The following is a 27,725-nucleotide window of genomic DNA, read 5'->3' on the forward strand; positions in this document are numbered from 1 at the left end:
ACAGAGATCCCAGACATTAATCCATGCATTTACAACCAAGCACTCTTTGACAAACAAGCTAAAATCAATCTCTGGAGAAAGGGCAGTCTCTGCAACAAATGGTACTGGGAGAATTACACCCTATTCAAAAATTAACTCAGAATGTATTAACTGATCTAAACCTGAGACTGGAAACTGTCAAATTACTAGAGGAAAATATACGGGAAAAGCTGCAAGATACCCACATAGGCAAAGACTTCTTGAGTAAACCCCAGAAGCAAGGCAATAAAAGAAAATATAGACAAATAGGATTACATCAAACTAAGAAGCTTCTGCATACCAAGGGAAATAATAATTAACAAAGTGAAAAGGCAGCGGACAGAATGATAGAAAATACTTGCAAATTATGTATCCAAAAAGGGATTAATAACCAGAATACATCAAGAGCTCAATAAACTCCACAACAACAAAACAAACAATCCAGTTAACAAATGGGCAAAAGATATGAACAGGCATTTTTCAAAGGATGAAAGACAAATGGCCAGTGGACAAATAAAAAATGTTGGGATCACTATCAAAAGCAAAATGCAAATTAAAACCACAATGAGGTATCACATCACCCCAGTTAGAATGACTTTCAGCCAAATGTCAAGCAAATAACAAATGCTGGAGAGGATGAGGAGAAAAAGGTATACTAATAAACTGTTGGTAGGAATGAAACTGGTATAGCCATTATGTAATACATATGGAGATTCCTTAGAAAAGTAAAAATAGAACTACTATATAACCCAGCTATCTCACTCCTGGGAATATATACAAAGGAAATGAAATCAGCATGTGAAAGAGTTACCTGTATTCCCATGTTTATAGTAGATCAATTCATAATAGCTAAGATGCAGAATCAACATATATATCCATCAATTAATGACTGGATTAAGAAAATACAGCATACACACACAATGAAATGTTGCTCAGTCATAAAAAAGAATGAAATCCTGAAATTCGCAACAAAATGGAAGCAACTGGAGAACATTAAGTGAAATAAGCCAGACCCAAAAAAGAAAAATATCATGATTTCTCTGATTTGCAGTATTATAGAGAGTTTTAAAAAGTGTGTGGATGGGCTAGTGCTGTAGTATAACAGGTTAAGTCTCTGTCTACAGTGCTGGCATCCCATATGAGTGCCGATTCTAGTCCCGGCTGCTCCTCTTCCAATCCAGCTCTATGCTAATGGCCTGGAACAGTGGAAGATGGCTCAAGTACACCCATGTAGGAGAACTGTAAGAAGCTCCCGGCTCTTGGTTTCGGCCTGGCCCAGCCCCAGCCATTGTGGCCATTTAGGGAATGAACTAGCGGATAGAAGACCTCTCTCTCTGTCTCTCCCTCTCTCTGTAACTCTGTATTTCAAATAAATAAATAAATCTTTTTAAAAAAAGTATGTGGATGTCAGATCATTTGGTATAGTTATAAATATTACTTCACTGAATCATACCATGTAAATGACAATATACTCTTATTTCAAATGTTAAAAAAAGAAAAATGGCCATAGAAAATTAATTAATTTGAAAAAAATTTTTGTAGGATCTCTGTCTTTAATGTGCTGTACATTGCGATTTAATGCTATAATTAGTAATCCAATGGTAGTTTTTTCACTTGATGTTGCTATGTGGGCAAAATGTTGAAATCTTTACCTAATGTATACTAAACTGATCTTCTGTATATAAAGAGAATTGAAAATGAATCCTTACACGAATGGAGGGAGAGGGGGAGCGGGAGGGGGGAGGGTTGCGGGCGGGAGGGAAGTTATGCGAGGGGGGAAGCCATTGTAACCCATAAACTATACTTTGGAAATTTATATTCATTAAATAAAAGTTTAATAAAAAAAAAAAAAAAAAAAAAAAACAAAAAAAAAAAAAAACAAAAAAAAAGAAAAATGGAGAGGGGGGAATAGTGAGGACTCTTGGGGTACTAGTAAAGCTTTGTTTTTCTTCATTTGGGAGTTGGTTATGATTGTGATCAAATGACAAAAAAAATTAATTGATCTGTAAACTTATGTGCATTTCTTGGTGTGTATATTATATTTTAATAAAATGTTTTAAAAATAAATTCTTACATTGCGAGACAAAAGTCCATACTGCTGATCACTCTATCAATCCTTATTTAATTACCACACCATTCTAATTCTTTAGTTTTACAAGATGTTTTAATACATACAAAGAAAATTTTCTCTCATCAATATATTTCATAATATTTAGAATAACTACCACTTTTTATTTGCTAATCTAGCTAAGAGTTCATCAATTTTGTCAATTAGTTTCAAAGAACTTTGACTTTGTTGATTTTCTTTCATGCTTGTTTTCCATTTCATTCTATCTGTCCTTGTCATTTTTATTTCCTTATTCTATTTACTTTGTATTTGCTTTGTTATTCCTTTTCTGGCATCTCAAGACAGAACTTTAGGTCACTAATTTTAGACCCTTCTTCTTTTCTGTTAATTATTTAAATCATTAATTAAACTATTTAAAGCTAACATTTTGTTCTGCTCTTAGCAACAGCCCACAGGCTTTGAATTTTTTTAACTTTATTTATTTTCATTTTATTTGATAGGCAGAGAGACAAAGAGAAATCTTCCATCCACAGTTGTACTCTTCAAATGCCTACAATTAGCCAGGGCTAGGCCAGGGCAAAGCCTGGCATCCAGAACCCAATCTGGATCTCCAACATGGGTGGCATGAAACCCAAGTACTTGAACCAGTATCTGCCACCTCCAAGAGTGTACAGTAGGGGGCAGTTGGATTGGAAGCAGAAGATCTGTGACTCAAACCAGACATTCCAATATGGCATGCAGGTGTCCCAAGCAGAATCTTTAACCACTGTGCCAAATACTTGTCTCCTTTCCCCACAGTTTTTAAAGAACTGAATTTTCATAATAATTTGGCTAGATATCTTTTCTGATTTATCTCATGATTTATTCTTTGATTCAAGACCTACATATTTAGGATTTTCAAAGATAACTTATTTTTCTTGAATTCTAATTTATTTCTATTGTGATCACAGAACGTAACTCTGATTTTAATCATTTTACATTCATTAAGAATCATTTTATGGCCCAAGATTTAAGTCTATATATGTTGTAATTGTTGGACATGGTGTTCCATAAAAGTCAATTCAGTCAGAGGGACAGATGGTATTATTTAGAACTTACAGAAGATCTTTATTAGCTATATTGTGTAATTCTATCAATTGCTGAGAGAGGGATATTTCCAATTATGTTTATGTTTTTGTCTATTTCTCTCTTTAGTTCTGACAATTTTTATTTCATGAGTTTTGAAGCAGTTATTGGGAAGATTTGTGATTATTACATCTTCCTTATCAATGAACCTTTTATATGTATGAAGTATTCCTCTTATCTCTAGTAATATTATCTTAAAGATTACAAAAATGATATTAACATAGCCATGGCAACCTATTTATTGCTCGCACTTTTCAGATATATCATTTTCCATTCATTTATTTTCAACCTGTCTTTGTCTTTATATCTTAATTGTGTCTCTCATAGATAACTTAGTCTTACTTTTTCATCAATTTCTACAGTCTACCTTTTATGTAGAGTTTATACCATTCATATTAAGGTAATTCTACAAAAGTTTATAATTTAGACTGTTTTACTATTTTCTTTTTCTTCCCTTTGTATTGTTACTTTCACTCTTTTCTGCCTTTAAGTTAAATTTTGTAGCATTTCATTTTAATTTATTACTAATCTTATTTTGAAACATTTTCTTGATTATTCTTGACCACTTTCTCCCTAGGAAACTTACTGATTATTTGACCAATCTCTTTCCCCAAATAAATAAAGATAAATAATCTTGCCAGGATTAAAATTAGATTAGAATTTGATTATATTTATAAATTATCTTGAGAAGAAAATATTTTCTGAGTACACAAGTACTTCATATATCCAAGCAGTCAAACAAATTTTCAGTAGATTTGTAGTTTTTCTCTACCCAAAATGCACATATATCCTGTTAAGGTTATACATATGGGGCTGGTGCTGAAATGTCAGCAACCCATAAGGGCGCCAGTTTGAGTCCCAACTGTTCCACTTTCAATCCAGCTCCCTGCTAATGTGCCTGGGAAAGTAATAGATCATGGTGCAAGTCCAAGGATGAAGCTCTTGTCTCCTGGCTTCGGCCAGGCCCAACTTTGGCTGCTGCAGCCATTTGGGAAGTGAACCCACAGGCAGAAGATCTCCATGTCTCCCTCTAACCCTGACTTTCTTTTTTCTTTTTTCTTTCTTTTTTTTGACAGGCAGAGTGGACAGTGACAGAGAGACAGAGAGAAAGGTCTTCCTTTACCGTTGGTTCACCCTCCAATGGCTGCTGCGGCCAGCGCGCTGTGGCCAGTGCACCGCACTGATCCAAAGCCAGGAGCCAGGTGCTTCCTCCCGGTCTCCCACGTAGGTGCAGGGCCCAAGCACTTGGGCCATCCTCCACTGCACTCCTGGGCCACATCAGAGAACTGGACAGGAAGAGAAGTGACCAGGACAGAATCCGGCACCCTGACCGGGACTAGAACCCAGTGTGCCAGCGCCGCAGGCAGAGGATTAGCCTATTGAGCTGCAGCGCTGGCCCTGACTTTCAAATAAATGAATAGATCTTGTTTTAAAAAGATTATGTATCCTTTTTAAAAAAGGATATATAAATGTATTTTGCATTCATATTATTCTAAAAGAAAATTAAGTAAATATTATTTCCATTTTACACATAAGGAATCAGAGTTCCATTCCCAAAATCCCACATACAGTACATAACCAAGCAATCTGACTTTAAATTCTAGTTTTAACCACTTCACAGTATTTTCTCCATTTTTCAAGCAAAGTATTCATTTTTAAAATGTATTTAGTGGGCTGGCGTTGTGGCGTAGTGGGTAAAGCTGCCACCTACAGTGCTGGCATGCCATATGGGCGCCAGTTCAAGTCCCGACTGCTCCACTTCCGATCCAGCTCTCTGCAATGGCCTGGGAAAGCAGTAGAAGATGGCCCAAATGTTTAGGACCCTGCACCTGCGTGGGAGACCTGGAAGAAGCTCTTGGCTCCTAGCTCCAGATCAGCGCAGCTCTGGCAGTTGCAGCAAATTGGGGAGTGAACCAGTAGATGGAAGACCTCTCCCTCTCTCTCTCTCTCTGCCTCTCCTCCTCTCTGTGTAACCCTGACTTTCAAATAAATAAATAAATCTTTAAAAACAAATAAAATATATTTATTTTCACATGAAATCTTTCTCTTTATATTAATAAAAAGTTTTAATGTATTTATTTTCACTTTATTTGGAAGGCAAAGAGAGAGAGATATCTTTCATCCTCTGGTTTAATCTCCAAATGCCTACAATAGCTGGGGCCAGGCCAAGCCAAAGTCAGGAGCCTGAAACTCAATCCTGGCCTTCCATATGGGTGGCATAGACCCAACTACTTCAGCCATCATTTGCTGCCTCCCAGGGTGCATGTCAGCAAGAAACTGGATGGAAAGCAGAGTCATGGGGTAAAACCCCATACTCCTATGTGGATATCCCAAGCAGCAATCTTTAAAAAAAAAATATATGGGGCCGCTGCTGTGGTGCAGCAGGTGAAGATATAGTCTGCAGTGCCAACATTCCACATGGGCACTGGTTCATGTCCCAGCTGCTCCACTTCCAATCTAGCTCCATGATAATGGCCTGGGAGAGAAGCAGAAGATGGCCCATGTCCTTGTGCCTCTGCACGCAGGTGGGAGACTCAGGGGAAGCTCCTGGCTCCTGGCTTCAGCCTGGCCCAGCCCCGGCCATTGCAGCTATTTGGGGAATGAAACAGTGGATGGAAGGTATCTCTCTGTCTCTCTCTGTCTCTCCCTCTCTCTCTAACTCTGCCTTTCAAATAAATAAATAAATGTTTCTTTTTTAAAAAAGGACTTTTATTTATTTGAGGGAAAGAGTTACAGAGAGAGAGAGAGAGAGGGAGAAGACAGAGAAAAAGGTCTTCCATCTGCTGGTTCAATTCCCAAATAGCTGCAATGGCTGAAGCTGGGTCAATCTGAAGCCAGGAGCCAGCAGCTTCTTCTGGGTTTCCCACCTGGGTGCAGGGGCCCAAACACTTGAGCCATCTTCCATTGTTTTCCCAGGCCATAGGCAGAGAGCTGAATTGGAAAAGGAGCAACTGGGACACAAACCTGCACCAATACGAGATACTAGCACCACAGATGGAGGCTTAGCCTACTACACCATAGTGCTGGCCCCCAAGCAGCACCTTAACTACTGTACCAAACACTTTCCCTTTTCTTTTCCATGAGAGTGAAATAGAGCAAGACAGAGAGTGACAGCAAGTGCTCCTTTCCCATTCACTCCCTAAATGTCTGCAATGGCCAGGGCTAGGTCATGCCGAAGGCAAAAACTGATAACTCAATGCATTTCTCCCATATCAACATCAGGAAATTAATTGTTTGAGTTGTCACTTGCTGCCGCTCAGGTTCTGCATTAGCAAGGAGTCGGAATCAGGACCCAGAGCTGGGATTTGTACCTGGAAACTCCAATATGGGGTGAGGGTGTCTTGATATGCATCTAAACCAATAAAGCAAATGCCTGCTCCTAAAAATATATCTTAATTTCTGGTTTTAACCACTAAATATAGAAACAGTCATTTTAGGATTATTAGTATCACTAAACAGTAGAAATCAATATTAGAAGAAAATATTTTAGGTCTTCTAAAATTAAGTAATGATAACACTGCTATGTTACACACATAATTGAAAAGACCAATTTATAACGTGAGGCTCTTTTAAGTTGATTAAAAATATGTTTAGAAGTCAGATACATTAAAGCCAGATTCATTTTTTTTGACAGGCAGAGTGGACAGTGAGAGAGAGAGAGACAGAGAGAAAGGTCTTCTTTTGCCGTTGGTTCACCCTCCAATGGCTGCCGTGGCCGGCGCGCTGCGGCCGGCGCACCACGTGATCTGAAGGCAGGAGCCAAGTACTTCTCCTGAAACTGCCTTTAACTGCAACTGAAGTCATCCCTACCCAGGGATTCTTCTTGTATTGAATAAATGTCAACCTGGGGTATCATTTGCTAAACTATCAATACTCAGAATTTCTAAAAAATTGTCTTTTTGGTACTCTGTCCCAAGACAGTTTGGTACTAAACAACTAAAATTACTCAAGTTACGTATACAATTTTTAGAAATAAAACTTCAGCTTTTCCTGTTACCTGATCTGATGAGATTTCTGAATCAAATATAGAAGAATCAAATAAATTCAATCCAGGTGATCTAGAAGTATAACTCATAAGAAAAGAAAATCCAGGAGATCCCTTTTCTGTTTGACCTTCAGGTATTGCATTTCTATTTCTGTTACAGAGAAAAAAGAAATCATCAAACTGTTAAAAATCTATTATTAACCCTACAGGCTGATGAGTACCTTAAATACTAGTATAGAGATGAGAATTAGCTTAGTAGAGAAATGTAGAAAGTAGTTACTTAAGTAACTAACCCTGCTAACGGCCTGGGAAAAACAGCAGATGACGGCCCAAGTGTTTGGGCCCCTGCTACCTACATGGGAGACTCAAATAAAGCTCCTAGCTCCTGGCTTTGGCCTGGCCCAGTGCTATCTCTCCATCTCTCTGTAACTCTTTAAACAAAATAGATTAAAAAATATTTTTAAAAATAAGTAGGCACTATTTCTATCATCCTCATTTTACTTTAGAGGATTTTGAAGCCTATAGAGTTTAAATCATTTGCTCAAAAGAATAATGTAAGTGCCAAAGTTGGGATTTCAATGCAATGATCTAAATTTAAAATCTAAGCTCTTAACTTTGACACTACTGTCTTCAAGATCTTTAAAGCCAACAGTATTTTAGGCTTCATGAAAAGCCAACCATCACAGAGTGCTATGTAAAATAAACTTTAAAAGAATCTAGAAAATACAATTAGACAAAACAGGATACAACAGTTAAAAACATGTTTTGCAGGCCCAGAATTGCCTGAGTTTAAAACATCAACTGTAACACTGACCCGCTGTATTGCCTGTGACTCTGTTTCTTCATCTATAAAACAGCAATGTATTTATACCTCAAACGGTTATTGTAATAAATGAGCAATATTTATAAAATTCCTTTAACAATGGCTTGCACATCAGCACATCATGCTGCATGTATGTTTATTAAACATGACAGAAGTCTGACAATATTGCTATAAGTGCCTCTAAGACCATTAATGAGTAACTTAATTTTAGATCATAGTTTCCTTATCCTTGGAGAAAGGTTTAGAATAGGATCTCACATTCTTTTACAATTCTCAGATTTGCTAAGCTCCACTTTGAACATGATGTGCTTGAGTCAACATGACATTCATATATACAACCCTTACTAGTAATTCCAAATACTGAAGTTAAACACAAGTGATAGACCCCTGATGAAGTGAACTGTTCGACATGCTGGAAGAACCTCACAGTTCATCATTGAAATAAAAAAGCTAGGGACCAGGGCTGTGGCATAGCAAGTAAAGCCGCTGCCTGCAGTCCAGCATTCCATATGGGTTCCAGTTCAAGACCTGGCAGCTCCAATTCCAATCCAACTCTCTGCTATGGCCTGGGAAAGCAGTAGAAGATGGCCCAAGTCCTTGGGCCCCTGCAGCTGTATGGGAGACCTGGAGGGAGCTCCTGGCTCCTGGTTTCAGACTGGCACAGCTCCAGCCATTGCGGCCATCTAGGGAGTGAACCAGCAGACGGAAGACTCTCTCTCTCTCTCTGCCTCTCTGTAATTCTGCCTTTCAAATAAATAAATCTTTTAAAAATAAATAAAATAAAAAGGTTAAATGTAGCACTTTTTTCCAAAGTTACATGTTTCATGTTAGTGGTATTTATCCTAAAGAGGTTACTTAACAGAATGGCAATTTTTGCAACATAAGGGGAAAAAAATGACTACTGTGAACACTGTTTAATGACCCATAATCTACTATATATGACAGTAGCTTTTTAACTTCATATTTTAAATTTTTCCATAATTTTGATCCCTTGATAAATCTTAAATCCATATGCTGTTACTATGGATAGGTACTCAGAAACTATACCATCTTCAGCTAAATGTTTCAGGAAAAGTGAGAGGAGGGTCTGTGAAATGTTAGTAATTGTTCAGAGGGTGATGGGTACATGGAAGTTAATTACACTGTCTGTAAGTATATGTGTGTCTGAAATACTCCATAGTAAAAACTTGCTAATGTTATAGATGTAGGCATCTTCCTATTCCTATCAGTTATTTATATAACCCAATATAGATAATTTTGTTGTGATTATTAATAAAAATCTCACATTTCAAATGATGGGGTTTTAGGAAACTGCATTTTCTCCAAAGATTCAGGTGTTTTTACAGCTTCAGGAGTTCTTAAAAATACAGAAATTTCAGGAGTTTGTGGAAAATTCTCAGTTCTTTCTTCTACTTCATCACTATTATTTTCTATTGTCTTTCCGAAATGTTCTGCGTAGATAGCCTGAAAATTCAAACAGAAAACTATAAAAATAAATACTATTGCATAAATCATATATAAAAATGTGTATGGTAGAAAAACACTAATCTATGATGTTATTTCATGAAGTAAAATAAGAACAATTGGTGAAAGTGATACTAATATATCTAATAGAAATAATAATTATTTTTAATTATCTAAGTTCTGTTTTCTATCCTAGTTCCAAAAATGTAATTGTTGGAGAAAAATGGTTAGGAGTGATTTTTCTTTTACAATTATCACATTATACTCTGGTCAAAGAACTGTACAGATTTTAAGATTCCAAGATAGTGTAATAGGGAGCAATGTACTGTGCTAGGCTTGTGATAAATAGCGAAAAAAAAAAGTGTAAGAAGTGCACCCTTGAAGGGAGAATTAGAGAGAAAACCGCAGTGGAAATTCTACGGAAAAAAGAGGAATGCCGTGGACCTGTGTGGAAGGCGCAGATGCACAGCACGAACACAGACACAATACATGACTCCAGCAGGCAAGAGATGCAGAGGGTACTAGCTTGGAGACGGAGGGAAGTCAGAATGCAGCAAGCTGCGGTGACACAGCTGAGGGAGAGTGAGGCGGGAGTCCAGCCTGGAGCCCTAGGGGCTTGAGGGTACCTGCAGACCCAGTGGATGTAAAAGGGGCATGTTTCTCACTGCAACCTCCCCAATGGCGCACGGCACCTAGCTGAGAGAGGTAGGACACCATTTCGAGTGTACGTGACAGCTGTGGAACCCCTCATGTATACGCACAGCAGAAACTGGCTGAGACAGGACATCATCTCAGCAGTGGCAGGAAAAGAGCAACATTTGGTCAGTGGCTCTTGTGTATGGGTGTGACACAGGGATTCTAGCAGAGGGAAAAATCGATGGTCCCCTCTGACTTGGAACCTGAGTGGGAGGATTGGCAGGATTTGACATAAGACTGTGAGGTGCCGCCAGCCTCCCAACATACCACAGCCCTTGGGGCTCAAGTTGTGTAGGCAGAGCACCCACAGACAGCAGGTTCAGGGAACATCTGCCTCTCTGTGGACCTGACTAAATGGCGGGGCTGACCCTCTGAGACGGGACTCTGTGACTGTACTGCATGATAGGGTACAGGGTGCAGCTCCACATGCTTGGAGCTCCCAGGTTGCCGTGGGCAGATCACTGTAGGGGGATGCATACTCAGAATGAAGACTGCACAGATCATTTGTACAGTTAATACAGTGGTGCGGATGAGTATTGCATCCACTGAGGGCTAACATCCAAGCATGATCACCTTGGAGGAGAGGAGGTAAAGGTGTGATTATAACAACAGAAGTAAACAACTCCCCCCATCTGTTAACAAAAGATCTACCACACCAAACTTGAGTGTCACCCTGGACACTCGCCCCACCCTGGAGCACTGACCAGAGAGCCCTGGTCACACCCAGCACACACTTCTTGGTATTCACTGAAAGTGCAGACATTCCACTAAGCCACAGAGGTGCAGTTCAAATATAAAAGCCATCAGAGGAAAAAAACCAAATATCTCCAAAAATGCTTAAAAATAAACATAGAAATTCAAGAAACAAGAATAAGGCAGACAACATGATGCCACCCCAAGGAAACATAACAATATTTCAGTATTAGAATGTGAAGATGAAAATATTGATGAAATGTCAGAAATGGAATTCAAAAAATTAATCATAGGATTACTCAAAAGCAACCAGAAGCAAATCCTCAAATTAAAGCAATCCATATATGACATGAATGAAAGTTTTTCCCATGAAATTGAGATTCTGAATAGAAATCAAAATGAAATATTAGAAATGAAGAATTTAATAGATCAAATAAAAATGCAGTGGAAAACCTTAAAAGGAGAAAGGAAATAATTAAGATTAGACAAGAAATAAACAAAACTGAAACAAAAAAATCAGTGAAATGAAGAGCTGGTTTTTTGAAAAAATAAACAAAACTGATACACTATTGGCCCAACTAACCAAAAAAAGAGAGAGAAAACCCAAATCAATTAATCGAAGAGGATAAAGGAAATGTGACAACTGATACCACAGAAATAAAAAGAATCATTAGGGATTACTACAAAGAGCTGTATGCCAACAAATCAGGAAACCAGAAGAAATGGATAAATTCCAGGAAATATACAAACTACCAACATTGAGTCATTAGGACATGGAAAACCTAAACAGACCAATATCCAAGACTGAGGTTGAAGCAGTAATAAAGGCCTTCCCAACAAACAAAAGCTCAGACCAGATAACTTCACTGATGAATTCTACTAAATATTTAAAGAAAAACTATTTGCAATTCTTTTCAAGCTATTCAAAATAACTGAAAGAGAAATCTCCACAACTCCTTCTATAAAGCCAGCATCACCTTAATTCCTAAACCTCAAAAAGATACAACAGAAAAAGAGAACTACAGACCAACTTTCCTGATGAACACAGATGCAAAGATCCTCAACAAAATACTAGCCAATTGAATCCAACAATATATCAGAAAGATCTTCACCCAGACCAAATAGGATTTATCCCTGGAATGCAGGGATGGTTCAACATTCACAAATCAATCAATGTGATACATCACATTAACAAACTGAAGAACAAAATCCATGTGATTACTTAAGAAATTCAGATAGCATTTGATAATATACACCCTTTCATGATGGAAACCTTAGGCAAATTGGGTATAGAGGAACATTCTTCAACACATTCAAGGCAATTTATGACAAACCCATGGCCAGCATCCTATTGAATAGGGAAAAGCTGTAAGCATTCCTACTAAGATCTGGAATAAGACAAGGCTGCCCCCTCTCACTATTGCTATTTAATAATAGCCCTTGAAGACTTATCCAGAGCCATCAGGCAAGAAAAAGAAATCAAAGGGATATAAATTGGAAAGGGGGAAGTCAAATTATCCCCATTTGCAGATGACATGATTCTATATATAGGGAATCCAAAAGACTCCACTGAGAGACTATTGGAATTCATAAAAGAGTTTGGTAAAGTGGCAGAATATAAAATTAACACACAAAAATCAATAGCCTTTGTATACATAAACAATGCCATGGCTAAAAAAGAACTTTTAAGGTCAATCCCATTCACAATAGCTACAAAAAGAATTAAATACCTTGGATGTCAAAGATCTCTACAATGATAATTATAAAACATTAAGATATAGAAGACGAGGCCGGCACCGCAGCTCACTAGGCTAATCCTCCACCTTGCGGCACTGGCACACCGGGTTCTAGTCCCAGTCGGGGCACCGATCCTGTCCCAGTTGCCCCTCTTCCAGGCCAGCTCTCTGCTGTGGCCCGGGAGTGCAGTGGAGGATGGCCCAAGTGCTTGGGCCCTGCACCCGCATGGGAGACCAGGATAAGCACCTGGCTCCTGCCATCGGATCAGCGCGGTGCGCCAGCCGCAGCGCACCTACCGCAGCGGCCATTGGAGGGTGAACCAATGGCAAAAGGAAAACCTTTCTCTCTGTCTCTCTCTCACTGTCCACTCTGCCTGTCAAAAATAAAAAAAATAAAAATTAAATTAAATTAAATTAAAAAAGATATAGAAGATGACATAAAAAATGGAAAAATCTTCCATTTGAATGGATTAGAATCAATATCATCAAAATGTCCATACTAACAAAAGCAATTTACAGATTAAATAGGATCCCATTCAAAATACCAATGATATTCTTTTCAGATCTAGAAAAAATGATGCTAAAATTCATATGGAAACACGAGAGACCCTGAATAGCTAAAACAATCTTACATAAGAAAAACAAAATCAGAAGCACCACAATACCAGGTTTCAAGACATACTACAGGAGAGTTATAATCAAAACAGCCTGGTACTGGCACAAAAACAGATGTGTAGACCAATGAAACATAATAGAAACTCCAGAAGTCAATCCACACATCTACAATCAACTTATCTTTGACAAAGGAGCTAAATTCAATCCCTGGAGCAAGGACAGTCTCTTCAATAAAAGTGCTGGGAAAACTGGATCTCCATGTGCAGAAGTATGAAGCAAAACCACTATGCTACATATTACACAAAAATCCACTCAAAATGGATTAAAGACCTAAATTTATGACCTGATACCATCAAATTACTAGAGAACATTAGGGAAGCTCTGAAAGACTTTGGCATAGACAAAGACTTCTTGGAAAAGACTATAGAAGCACAGGTAATCAAAGCCAAAATTGACAAATTGGATTACATCAAGCTGAGTAACCTCTGCCCTGAAAAAGAAACACTCAGCAAAGTGAATAGCCAACTGACAGAATGGAAGAATATATCTGAAACTATGAAACTGATAAAGGGTTAACACCCAGAATTTATAAAGAGTTTAAGACATTCAACAATAAAACAAATAATCCAGTAAAGAAATGGGCAAAGGACTTGAACAGGCATTTTTCAAGAGAGGAAACTCAAACGGCCAATAGACACTGGAAAAAATGCTCAGGATCACTAGCCATCAGGGAAATCCAAATCCAAAACACAATGATGTTTCACCTCACCCTAGTTAGAATACCTTTCATACAGAAATCAACAAACAACAAATGCTGGCATGGATGTGGGGCAAATATACCCTAATCCACTGTTAGTAGGAGTGTAAACTAGTTCAATCATTATGGAAGACAGTATTAAGATTCCTCAGAAATCTGAAAATAAATCTACCAAATGACCCAGCCATTCCACTCCTGGGAATTCACCCAAACGGAAAGAAACCAGCATATGAAAGAGTTATCTTTACCCCCAGGTTCACTGCAGCTCAATTCACAATAGCTAAGATATGGAGTCAATCCAGATGTTCACTGGATTGGATAAAGAAATATATAATATGGGTGGACTGGATAAAAAAAATATATACTATGGAGTACTACTCAGCTGTAGAAGAAAAAATGAAGTCCTGTCTTTTACAACAAAATGGATGCAACTAGAAACCATCATACTTAGTGAAATAAACCAGTCCTGAAAAGACAGACATCATAAGTTTTCCCTGATCTTAGGTAACTAACAGAGTACCTAAAATGTAATATACTGGAGTGAAATGGACATTTTTGAGATTTTATGACTGTTTACTGCCCTAACCTCTTCTGTTGAGTAACAGTGTTTTTTATCTTCATACTACTTGTTGAACTCTTTATTAGTGTAGGGTTAACCTTATGAACATTAAATAAACTAAAAATAGATCTTTGTAAAAATTGAAAATTGGAATAGGAGAAGGAGGAGAAGGAAGAAAGGTTGGAGCATGGGCGGGAGGGTGGGTAGAATAGGAAGTATCACTATGTTCCTAAATCTGTATATGAAATACATGAAACTTGTATAACTTAAATAAAAATTTTTTAAAAGGATTATACATGCTATCTCCTTAAAAGGGAAAAGTAATTCAAATTCTAAGCAATCCTGCTGTCTTTGGCTTATTATATTTTTGCACATTTCTGTCCTTATTATCAATGTTCCACTTTCTCCACTTATACCAAATTCCATGCCAGCATCACTAGCAGTAGCTTAACCCACTACACCACAATGCCAGCCTCACTCGCTCTCACTCTCTTTTCTTCTCCCTGTCACTCAGCCTCTCAAGTAAGTCACTAAATAAAATCTTTTAAAAATACTTTAAAGATGTTTTTACAGGAATCACTGGTCTGTAATTCCTATGGTAAATCATTCAATCTGTTTTCCTCAATCACAATTCAGTGGTGGTCTTGATATATATTGTCACTTATCAATAACATCTTTTTATATATTTCCCTTTTGTGGTTTAATTTTTTAATATGAAAAATGGATTCTGTAACTCCCTGTAACTTCCTAATTATGAAACTAAATACAGGTCAGATAATCAACCTTCATTGTACTAAATCTAAAATTAAAATGAACACAGGTTTTATATTGGAATGTTTTGCTTAGAAATTAGAAACTGAACATTTTACTTACCTGTGAAGTACATTTTGATTCTCTTAAAGGTCTCACTGTCCCTTTATCTCCACACTCAGCATCTGTTTGTTATATGAAATTTGTTTTGTAACTCATTGTAATAAAATGTTAGTTGAGCCATATGAAATTGCCAATATTTAACTGTTTTAACTCACAAAAATGGCAATTTTAATGGTTCCACCCAACACAGAGATAAGAAAATAAAACATAATATGAACAGTTAATGTAATTATAAACAGAACTCATGAAACCACCAGCCAGTTAAAGAAAAAGTATCATGAGCAATCTAAAAGATTCCACTTCTCCATGACTTCCACTTCAGAGATAATCACTAACTAGCCTGACTTTTGTGACAGTCATTTTAATTTGCTTTGTATAGTTTTATCACTTAAATAAAACAATTTTTTCCTATTTTATGTTGTATAATAAAATAATATATACATGCTATTATGTCCTGATTTTTATTTAGCATATACATCTGAGATTCATCCATATTATTCCACACATAGATTTCTTATTCTTACTGATATAAAATATTCCATTGTAAAACACAACACAATATGTCTATCCATTTTGCTGCAGATTGGCATCTGGGGTGTTTCTGCTTTGAAGCTATTACCAACAATGATGCTATGAACATTGTTTGACACATATCTTTGTATGTATGTGCATGGACTTCTCTAGGCATACACCTAGGAGTGGAATTATGAAGTTTAGAGTATGTTTATTACTCATTTGACAGATGCTAAAACTTTCCAAAGTAGCTAACAACTTCTGTTGTGACAAGCAGCCCTCAACTATCCTCAGAAAATCATCTAGTCTTCGTGTATAAAATTATCAGTTCCAGTTTTAATTTTTTAAAAATTCATTTACTTATTCAAAAAGTAGAGTTAGGGGGGTGGGAGGAGAGGGAGAGACAGAGAGAAATCTTCCATCTTCTGGTTCACTCCCCAAATGGCTGCAACAACTGGTGCTGGGCAATCTGAAGTCAGGAGCTGGGAGCTTCTTCTAGGTCTCCCACATGGGTACAGGGGCCCAAGTACTTGGACCATCCTCCACTGCTTTCCCAGATGCATTAGCAGGGAGCTGGATCCAAAGTGGACCAGCCAAGCCTTGATCCAGCACCCATACGGGATGCCAGCTCTGCAAGTGGTGGCTTTAACAGCTGTGCCACAGCGCTACCTCCCAGTTATAATTTAGCTTTGATTACATTACATAGTAATTTACTAACAACTTCTTTTGTCCTATATTCTCATTAATACTTAGTATTGAAGGCTTTCTGAATTTTGCTCTCATCTGGTTGGTGTGTAATGATATCTGACTGTGGTTTTATTTTGCAGTTCTGTGTTTTGCTAAACATTTTTCTTTTAAAAATTTATTTATTTAATTTTATTTGAGAGGCAGAAGGAGAGAAAGAGAGACAAGAGTAAGCTCTCCTCTGCTGGTTCACTCTCCAAATGCTCCCAATAGTTGGGGCGGGGCTGGGCTGGGTTGGGTTGAGGCCAGCTGACGCTAGGAACCAGAAACTCAATTCATGTCTCCCAGGTGGCAGCAACCCAGCTACCTGAGCCATTCCCGACTGATTCCCAAAATCTGCATTAGTGGTAGGAAGCTAGAATTGGGAGCGGAGCTGGAGCTGGGACTGAGAACTCAGGCATTTCAATATGGCATGCCGTCCTCTCAAGTGGTGTCTTAACCACTATATCAAACACCCTACCCATTGAGCATCTTTTCATCTTTTCTGTCACAATAGTTTTATTTATCTGAAGTGCTTATTTGCATATTTTAAACATATTTCTGATGCGTTGTCTTTCTTCTTTATTGATAGGATTTTTTTTTTACCTATTTTGGAAACTATTCTTCTGACAGTTTCATGTACTGCAAATACATCCTGCCCAGTGGTCTGCCTTCTGCTCTTTCCATGATATCTTAATTTTAGTATAGCCAAATTTATCAGTTTTTCTTTTATGATTGTGTTTTATAATTCTTTAAGAAATCCTTCACAGGGAAAGCATTTGGCCTAACAGTAAAGCCCTGGTTAAGATGCTCATATCCCAGCTCCAGCTACTAATTCCAGCTTCCTACCACTGCAAATCCTGAAAGGCAGCAGGTGATGGTTCAAATATTTGAGTCACCCACATGGGAGATCTAGACTGAGTTTCTGGATCCCAGCTTCAGCCCAGCTAAGCCCTGGCTACTGCAGGCATCTGAGGAACACACCAGAGGATGGGAGTGCTCTCCCCCGAAACCTGCCGCATGTATCTAACTATATTTTTATGTGTGTCTGTCTGTCTCTGTGCCCCTCCAGTAATAAAAAGAAGAAAGAAGAAAGAAAAAAAAGAATATCCTTTCCTATCTTAAAGTCATGAAGATGTTTTTCAATGTGAATCTCTGAAAGCTTTATCATTTTTTGCTTCTTCCATCTAAGTCCTATCTATTACTTTTCACTGCATAGTAATTTCATCAAAGCATGAATCTGCAGTTCATTTTAAAAGGTCCTGAGATGGGTGTTTGGCATAGTGATTAATACGTTGCTTAGGACCCCCACAACTCTGCCTGGGCTTGAATCCCAGTTTGGATCCCAATTTTAGTTTCCTGCTAATGCAACTCTGGAAGTCAACAGGTGGTAGCTCAAGGAGTTGGGATCTTATTACCCACAGAGGAGACCAGGATTGAGTTCCTGGCTCCTGGCTTCTGCCTGGTCAAACCCTGACTATTGCAGGCATGTGGGGAGTGAGCTAGTGTACAGATTGATGTCTCTCTCTCTATCTCACCCTCTCTACCTATTCCTCACCCTTTCCCCCACCCTTGCCTTTCAAATAAAATCAAATTTAAAAAATTTTAAGGAATCCTGTGTTCTTCCAAAATAATTATATACATTCTTGGCATGTATATGTATGCTTAACAACAGGTAGAACTATGCCAGTTATACACGTTTCTTTATATCAGAAGTTCCTAGAAATTAGCTATTCTTCTTTGTCTAGCACTCTGTCAGCCTGGCACATTTTAAGGATTATAAACAGGTGGAACAGATCAGCTGGACAGGTAAAATTCAAGTTTTTCTCCAAGAAGACAGAAAAGGGAATTTTAAATCTGTATAAAATAAGCATATTGTTTTGAGGGGGCACACTAAAAGTGAGAGAAACAGATTCACAGTATATTATATGATCACTCCTAATATACATATATTTACAGAATTTTCATGCTACCAGAATGAGGCATTTATTCCATCTTCAAATTAAAAGTCAGTAGTAATCAGACAAGAAGAGATGAAAACTTTATATAGTTTAATTAATGCAATACCTGTTATGTACTATGGGTTACCAAAATATGTGTGTACATAACATTACACATACAAATATACTCACACACGTTTTTATATTTATGCATGCATGTATACAACATATATGTATGCTGTATATAAACATACGTCCGTAAACATACACGTATTTAAATATAATGCATGTTGTATACATATATGTGTATATATGGAGAATATGTTAGTGTATTCAAGGATGTATCACAAGTTCCAACTACTAGTTGATATTGGAAGATAAACTCATCCATATCTTATGTAACCCTTCTGTGATTTTATTCAAAAATGCAGTCCAAGATAGTAAAACATTAGTGTAAAGAATATTGTAAAATTATTTGTTAAAAAACTAGAGATAATAAAATACTCAATGTAAGAGAACAGCCAGATAAATTATGGCATTTCTACATAATAGAAAATTACTAATGAAATCTATTTAATGATATGGGGAAATTCATCAATAGTATATCAAGTGAAAAAAAAGGATACAAAATTATACACACAGTTTGATTCAAATTTGGGGAGGAGAAAAGAAAAAGCATATATACTAATAGAAAAAAAAAGCCCAAAAGAATCAGTATAAGTACATATGGCGTCACTGAAGTCTGGGGATATTTTTGTTTCCTTTACATTTTTGTTTTCAGATTTTTCTACAATAAACGTATTTGTTTTATATTTAGGGAAAAAAAACCTTATTTTAAAGCCAAGCTTGTATGGTAAGTTAACGAGAGATTATAAACAATCCAAATAATTTATTTGAAAAGAATAAAAACCTAATATTATTTGTTACTCCTACTTGGGAAAAATATGAACAGAATACCTGTATGTCCTTTTTCAAACCACTGATTACAATTTGATTGTTTCTGTGGAGTTAACAACCTAGAATGCAATAAATACATTTTTATATTATTTCCTAAGTTGATATTCAGAAATTCTTTTGGAAATTAAGGCACTTTTTTATTTTAAAAAATTACCTGAATTGCATTAGATTTTGTGAACTTTTTGAATGGTTATTTATACCAGAGTCATTAAGTATCTGAAAGAAAGAAATTAAGCATCAGAACTGGCTACACAAAACAAAAATTTTTCATTTGCCATAACTACTCAGGGCTCTCGCATTTCATGAACTTCTTCATCACCACCATCATTATCAATATCAGCAACTACAAATGTTAACTGAACATATACATACAAAACATGAAGCCAAACACAAGAGAATTTTTCCTCAAGGAATCTGATGTTTTTGAAAAGTATAATAACTATTTGTGATAGTACTTCTACATTTTATGTTAAAGCTTTTAAAATATTATTCTATTCATATTTATACCCAATCAAATGAATCTTACCATTTTCTCAATTGATTACCTAATTTTTGTGTCCCTCTATCCTCTATAACCTCTCAGATTGCACATAGGAAAGGAAAACAGATTAAAAGATTATAGCTTGACCTTTAAAAAAAGATTTTATTTATTTAAAAGGCAGAGATACAGAGACAGAGGGAGAGAGATACAGAGATAGATCTTCCATCTGCTGGTTCATTTCCCAAATGGCTGCAAAAGCCAGATTTGGTCTAGGCTGAAGCCCAGAGCCTGGAACTCCATCCAGGTCTCCCATGTGGGTACAGGGGCCCAAGCACTTGCGCCATCTTCCACTGCTTCCCTAGACACATTAGCAGGGAACTGGATCAGAAGTGGAGCAGCCAGGACTTGAACAACTGCTCATATTGGATACTGGCCCTGAACTTTTTAAAAATATATTTGGAAAATAATATTTCATTTCTTACTTTAAATAAAAGATTTAAATATTAGTATCTAAACCATTGCCTTATTAATGTTTATTTCAAGCCTTTCATTCTCCCTATGTTGCTGCTCTTTTGAAAAATCCCTGAATTTTGTTATTTGAACCCAAATTAAAATATCTTTAACAGGAGTTTCTCATTTATTAAAATAAGTCAATTCTGTCATTTTATTTTACTTTTAGATTATAAAAATATGTTAATCTCCCTTAAAGAACAAATGATATGACTATTTGATGTATATTTGAGACAAGGTAAATGTCTGTACATGGCTCCACATTCAACTACCCATATATTTTGAGTATTTGTTTTGAGTAGATGCCAAGAAGCAAAACTGCTGAGCATATGGATTTTTAATTTTATAAGTACTGTGATCTACTCCTCCAAATGACTGTACAAAATTATACCACTAGTATTCTTGACCTTACTAGATAATATGAAACATTTTAATGAATGTTAATTTGATAGGTGAAAACACATTTGCATTTCCTTGTACTCCTGGGGTCAGGCATCTTATTATGTTTAGTGGTCCCTTGTCTCTTATGTGAACTGCCTTCTTATCTTTTGCCCATTTTTACTGTCTTTTCATTAATTTGTAAGAGTTACTAGGCATTTTTAAATATATTATACATTTTAGATACCAATCCTTTGCCCATTCTGTTATCTTTTTAACAAGTATCTGTTGCCATATATAATTTTTAAAATTTTGAAGTAGTCATTCATCAATTTGTCTTTTTTCTGCACAACAATGTTATAATTACCATGTTTTGATGCCATTTTTTAAATGCGGGGATAAAAAATGTTATAGAACTAGATAGCATCCATGATTGCACAATCTTGTGAATGTACTAAAAATCACTAAATTTATACTTTTAAATGGTGGGTTTAACAGTATGTGAATTACACCTTAATGACACACTTTTTTTTAGGTAAAAGAGAAATGGACAGAAGATGTTTGGCCTAGCAGTTAAGATGCCACTTTGGAAACTTACATCCCATCTAGCCTGGGTTTGAGTCCTGGCCCCACTGATTTCAGTTACCTGCTAATGCAGACCATAGGAAACAGTAGGTGATGGCTTAAGTGGTTGGATCCCTGCCACTGTGGGAGACAGGACTGAGTTCTCAGCTCCCAGCTTCAGTCTAGCCCAGCCCCAGCTGCTGGAGGCATTTGGACAGTGAACCACTGTATGGAGGTAGGGGTATGTATGTGTGTATGTGTATGTGTATGTGTATGTGTGTGTATGTGTGTGTGTGTTTCTCTCTCTGTTGGAGGCATTGGGAGAGTGAACCGTTATATGGAAGCTCTGTGTGTAGTATATGCTTCTCTTTCTCTTTCTTCATGCTCTATCCCCTTTCTCAAATAATTAATCTTTAAGACAAATAAAATTAATGAACCCTTATTATCTAGAAGTACTTCCTCCTTTCGTCTCTCTCACCCACCCTCCTACACTCTTCAAAAGATACCAGACTCAGTTTTTCAGGTGAATTCCACCTAATTTTTAAGGATTAGATGAGAATTTCCCAAACTTGACACTATTGAGATTTGACTAGATAATCATTAGTTAAGGCTTGTCTTTAGACCCATCATAGTCTAGTAGCATCTCACCTCTACACTGTGACAATAAAAACATTTTTAGACATTGTCAGATTTCCCCTGAGAAGTTAAAGTACCCCTAGTTGAGAATCACTGGATTAAATAATCTTTTAAACAAACAATTCTAAAATATAGAAGGGGGAGTAAAAAAGAAAAAAGAAATATTTACTTAAAATTTAGTTTTTACTGTTAATTTATTCATATTTTATTTTTTCCAGCCTATTTAGCAATTTATGTTGTCTAGAAAACTGTCCATCTCACTTAAATTTTTTTATTTATTGGTATGAAATCTTATACAATATTCTCTTAGGACGTTTAAGAAGACTTCTAGTGGTGAACACTGTGGCTAGCTTTAGCCTAGACCAACCATAGATATTACTGGCATTTTGAGTTTTGATTCCAGGCACTCTTATATGGGACATGAGTGTCCCAAGCAGCAGCTTAACCTGCTGTGCCACAAAGCTCACCCCTGGAAGTACAGATCTCCCCAACTTAATCATTCTATTTAAAATTTTCTATTTTAACTTATTTAAAATACTGGCTAACCTATTAATATAGTTGAAGTGACATCCTGATAGCAGGGACTCCATTTTACAGATGAGACTCCATCTTGAAAAAGCATCCCTCACTGTGAGATCATGGGTCTAAAACTAAGACAACAGCAACACACTACATTCTCCTTGGCTGAATACAGAAAATCCTGAGCATGACTGTTCAAGCTTAAAACATACAGGCTACAGCTAGACTAGTCTAGACTAAAATAATTTGTTGTTGTTGTTGTTTTTAAAGATTTAGTTATTTGAAAGGCAGAGTTAGAGAGAGGCAGAGACAGAGAGAGAGAGAGGTCTTCTATCTGCTGGTTCACTTCCCAAATGGCTGCAATGACGAGCTGTACCAGTCCGAAGCCAGGATCCTGGAGCTTCTTCCAGATCTCCTATGTAGGTGCAAGGGCCCAAGCAATTGAGCCATCTTGGTTTCAGAAGGGAGCTGGATCAGAAGTGGAGCAGCGAAGACTTGAACCAGCACCCATATGGGACACTGGTGCTGCAGACTGGAGCTTTAACCTGCTATGAAACAGTGCTAGCTCCAAACTAGTTCCTTGGGGGAGAGATTATCTTTCTGTTTGACATCTTTTATATTATGGGATGTGAAGATAGCAATTCTTTAGAATTGTCAAGATATCTTTTATATTTTCGTAAATGGCAAATTTTGGTGAATATTGCAAACAAAAATTTAATTGCATTCCGTGTATGTTGGGCACAAAGTTTGCTAATCACTGATCGTTATTCATATCCCCTATATCTTATTTTTCATCTATTTGATTTCCCTGTGGCAGAAACTGTCAGTTGCCTATCCTACCCAAAGTGTATTTTTTCCTTGTGTTCTGCTTTAAGTGACAACAATCTGTATTTTCCAATCTCTCCTGAAGAGAGAGCTAGCCATTTAAGTTCTGCCAATAAAATGACATCACCACCCATTTAAGGAACTTCCAGGAAAGATCCCTAAAAATGGGACTTAGGCAGCCTTTCTACCTTTTCCATTCCTGTCTGGGAAAAGATAACGTCTGACTACATGAGGTGATAGGGAAGTGAAAGCTGAGCATGAAGGACAGCAGAAAACACAGGGTAGTACAATAAAAGCCTGAGAAATAATGGGATGGTGCCCTTAGCCTGAAATCTGAATCACCTACATTAGAATTTCATGGCAGGTCAGTGAAAAACAAATGTTCACTTTGTTTAATAGGCTATAATTTTGTTGGTTTGATTTTCTATTGTCTCACATGTAGCCAAACTTAAACCCTGAACTCAAAATCCGTACTTCTGAAAGAGCTATATTCAAGCCTCTTGTGCTAACTGTGGATTTCTTTGGCATTCCATCAATATTTGTTTTAAACTTGTATAATCTGAAACTTTATAATTTAATCCAATGTGGTATTTATGATTTCTTAGTGAATTATTCTTTTAGAAGTATGAACTACATTTACGCCATTAATGTTTTTCACCTTAAACTCTATTTGCATGATATTTGTTATATATCATCTTTGTTTTGTTTTGCATTTGCTTGACATGTATTTTCTACCCTTTTATATTTACCCCTTGTCAAGTTGTTTCAGGTGTTGTGCTTTAACAGTATGAGTACATAGGTATATTTTGTTTATATATAGCATAGATGTGCCTCTGTCTTTCAATGAGTATTTAACCCAGTCTCATTTTTATGATCATTGTTTTGGTTTGCTCAGAACTATTTCTTGCGTCTTATTTGTTTTGTACTTAGAATGCTTTCTAGCTATTTTTTTCTATGCCCCTCCTACTCCTGCTATTGTTGGCTTACGTTTTCCTTGCTTTACCTTTTTTCTTCTATTGTCTTAAAAATTTTTAAAGATACATTTGTTTATTTAAAAGAGTTACACAGAGAGAAGAAGAGGCAGAGAGAGAGAAAAAAGAGAGAGAGAAAAGAGAGAGAGAGAGAGAGAGAGAGAGGTGGGGATGTCTTCCATCTGCTGGTTCACTCCCCAATTGGCGGCAATGGCTGGAGCTCCGCCAATCTGAAGCCAGGAGCCAGGAGCTTCCTCCGGGTCTCCCACGTGGTTGCAGGGGCCCAAGCACTTGGGCCATCTTCTACTGCTTTCCCAGGCCATAGCAGAGAGCTGGATTGGAAGTGGAGCAGCCAGGTCTTGAACTGGCACCCATATTCGGGATGCTGGCACCGCAGGCAGCAGCTTTACCCACTACATCACAGCGCCAGCCCCTATTGTCTTAAAACTTACACATTCTATTTCTATTCTGATGGTTACCCTTAAATGTTTAACCTACATGTATAAATTTACACTTTTCTACCTACCTCCATCACCCCCTCCCAAAAGAATTTTAGTAATTTTTTTTCTCATTTATCTTTCCACTTTCATTCCACATTGATAGCATCTGGAATTTTAATAGCAGATTTTAAATTTTTTTATAATTACCATACATTTAAGCTTAAGTTTCACTAAATACACTGGTCACCGTTACCCTTTATTTATGAATTCATGGAAAAATAGTTGTATCTTTCAGTGAGAATTTTCCTCTAGACTATTTTCAGGAGGATGGGGGAAACAAAACTGGGTAACACCAATAGCTTTGTAGGTGGTGTGCTCCTTATTATTTATTAGCATCAAGAACCACCCAGGGTACCCATCTGTCCCCCTCACCCAACCTCTCACAGTCACTGCTTTCATCTGGAGGCAGTCCTCATATTGCTGATCCTGATCAAAGGCAGAGTGAATATGGGATGAACAGAGGTTAACTAAACTAACCCCTACTAAGATAACCCAACCAATTGCCCTATTCATTATCTCCAGACTTCTATCTAATGGAACAATATTGTCTCATGCATGTCCCAGGCTACAACTTCTCTCTCAATCTAATCCTATTTTCCTCTTTCAGAGGTTTCTCATAGTTTTGGTCTACTAAGTACAGAGCTTTGTATTTTAATATATTTTGTATTATTTTTAGGGGTAAGGGAGAAAATTATGTTCAGAATACCATATTGAAAATTTTAATTTTTTTAACCCTGAGTTTAGTGGCTGATTTAATATATTTACCACACATAAACACACATCCCTCCATATCATAAGTATAGTACATTCATTATCTTATTTAATGCAAATAAATATTTAATTTGTACTATTAAAAAGTAAATACCTACCTGTGTATCATTTTCTTTTTGTCTGAAGTCAATATTGGCAAGCTTTGACCACTTCACAGAACTTTCTTCTTTTTTATCTAGATTATTAAGTAGTATTACCTCAAATCAATTCTGGAGACAGAATCAAATACTATCCCCAACATTTAACCTAACCTTGTAATTTAAAAATCAAATCTGCATGTATACTTAATTTAAATTAAAATAAAGAACTATCAAATTATAGACAAACTCTTAATTTCTCACCATGCAACAGTTACTACAATCAGAATGTGTAATGGCAAAATGTCCAACTGACAAAACTACATTTTATAATGGGTAACTAAAGGTAGAGTGGTGATATTAATGCTAGGGGGAAAACAGCCAATGTAGTTAATCTAATCTGTAGATCCATTTTATAAAACCTCAATCAAGTCTGCTACTCACTCAAATCTCACATACTGTTCACATACAATTCCTCAAATGAAAAAGATAAAGCTATTCATTTTCCTCTGATAGCTGTGCAACCCGATCAGAGTATTTTTTTAAAATATAACATGTGAGTGATTTCTTTCTCAAAGAGAAAAAAAGGACATTTCTTATTTTCTCTCAGAAAGATTTAAAACAGCAATTTCTGACTATATAAGTTCTTATACACCAAGTGATAACTAAAATTGCTTCTTTCTATTTCTTCTTCTGTGTGTTTGCAAAGAAAATGAAGTTTTTGAATAGTAAGCATACTGTACCTGTAACTCTTGGTTCTGAAGAATGTATCTTTATTGGTCTTACTAAGTTCTGAGATTCATAAGGAAGAAATAATTTAGTACTTTGAGGGGTTTTATTCAATACAAGCACATGCTCATCTTTTTCAAAAATTCTAAAGAGAAGAATGGATTAAATTAAATATTAGTTAAGTATTTTAAAACTAAAAAATAAATACTGTGTAGTTAAAAATCTCTCATTTTGCAGATATATCAAAACTGAGATCCACAGAATTTAAAGATTTGCCCAATATCATTAAATTACTTGTTAGTATGGTCAGAGCCAAAGCAACTTTCTCCTTATTAAGTCCACTGCTCTTCTCAGTATACTATACCCTTTAAACACACACACACACACACTTATTTATTTTTAAATTATGTATTTATTTTGAAGGCAGAGAGACAGAAATAAGACTTTACATTTGCTGGTTCAGTCCTCAAATTCCCAACACAGCCAGAGCTGGACCAAGCCAAAGGAAGAAGCTCAGAACTAGCTCCTGGTCTTCCCTACGGGGTGAAAAGTATCCAAGTACTTGATTGATCACCTGCAACCTCCCACAGTGTACATTAGCAGAAAGTTGGAGTTGGGACAATCAAGACTTGAATTCATGCACCCCAACCCCAAGTGGTTCCTTAACTTCTGCACCAAATGCCTGACCTGGTATACCACATTCTTATTTTTAAAACATAACCGGGGGCAGGCATTTGGCATAGTGGTTAAGACCCCACCTGGAATACCTGCATCCCATCAAAATCTGGGTTTGAGTTCCAGGTATACTCTCAATTCCAGCTTCCTACTAATGTGTACCCTGGGAGATAATAAGTGATGGCTCAAGAAATTAGACTCCATGAGAGACCTAGACCTGGATTCGACTCTGCCCAATCCTGGCAACTGTGGGAACCAGTTGAACCAAAGGAAAGGGGAGATCTTTGATGTGCCCCTCTCTCTCTCTCTCTTTCTCCCTTCCAAATAGAATGAACAAATTTTTTTAGAAAAATCATTTAAGAAGATTTTTCAAACACATTAAGATCATTTAAGCCAAAACTTTAACCACACTTTATATTTCAGAGTACTTGGACGTTGAAAAAGATTTATACAGAAACAAATCAACTAGGGTGAATACAGAAACCAATAAAAAATATTATAATCATAAATGTGTCTTTTAAGTTTCTTGGTTAAAGAACAATTT

The 27,725-nt window shown here is 36.7% G+C and overlaps 1 protein-coding gene across 1 annotated transcript in view; it reads right to left on the reverse strand.

Annotated features, from left to right (window-relative positions):
- The window catches only part of C22H14orf39 (chromosome 22 C14orf39 homolog), a 68,156-nt gene that overhangs the window by 25,606 nt on the left and 14,825 nt on the right, over positions 1 to 27,725 (reverse strand). Inside the window, exons 10-16 of the mRNA XM_062181492.1 lie at positions 26,521 to 26,651; positions 25,799 to 25,875; positions 19,700 to 19,761; positions 19,546 to 19,604; positions 15,413 to 15,474; positions 9,305 to 9,483; positions 7,209 to 7,353 (exon numbers count right to left, since the gene is read on the reverse strand). Coding sequence (XP_062037476.1) covers positions 7,209 to 7,353; positions 9,305 to 9,483; positions 15,413 to 15,474; positions 19,546 to 19,604; positions 19,700 to 19,761; positions 25,799 to 25,875; positions 26,521 to 26,651 — 715 coding nt within the window. The remainder of the gene's footprint in view (positions 1 to 7,208; positions 7,354 to 9,304; positions 9,484 to 15,412; positions 15,475 to 19,545; positions 19,605 to 19,699; positions 19,762 to 25,798; positions 25,876 to 26,520; positions 26,652 to 27,725) is intronic.

Source organism: Lepus europaeus, chromosome 22 (assembly GCF_033115175.1).
Source record: "Lepus europaeus isolate LE1 chromosome 22, mLepTim1.pri, whole genome shotgun sequence".
NCBI classification, from domain to species: Eukaryota; Metazoa; Chordata; class Mammalia; order Lagomorpha; family Leporidae; genus Lepus; species Lepus europaeus.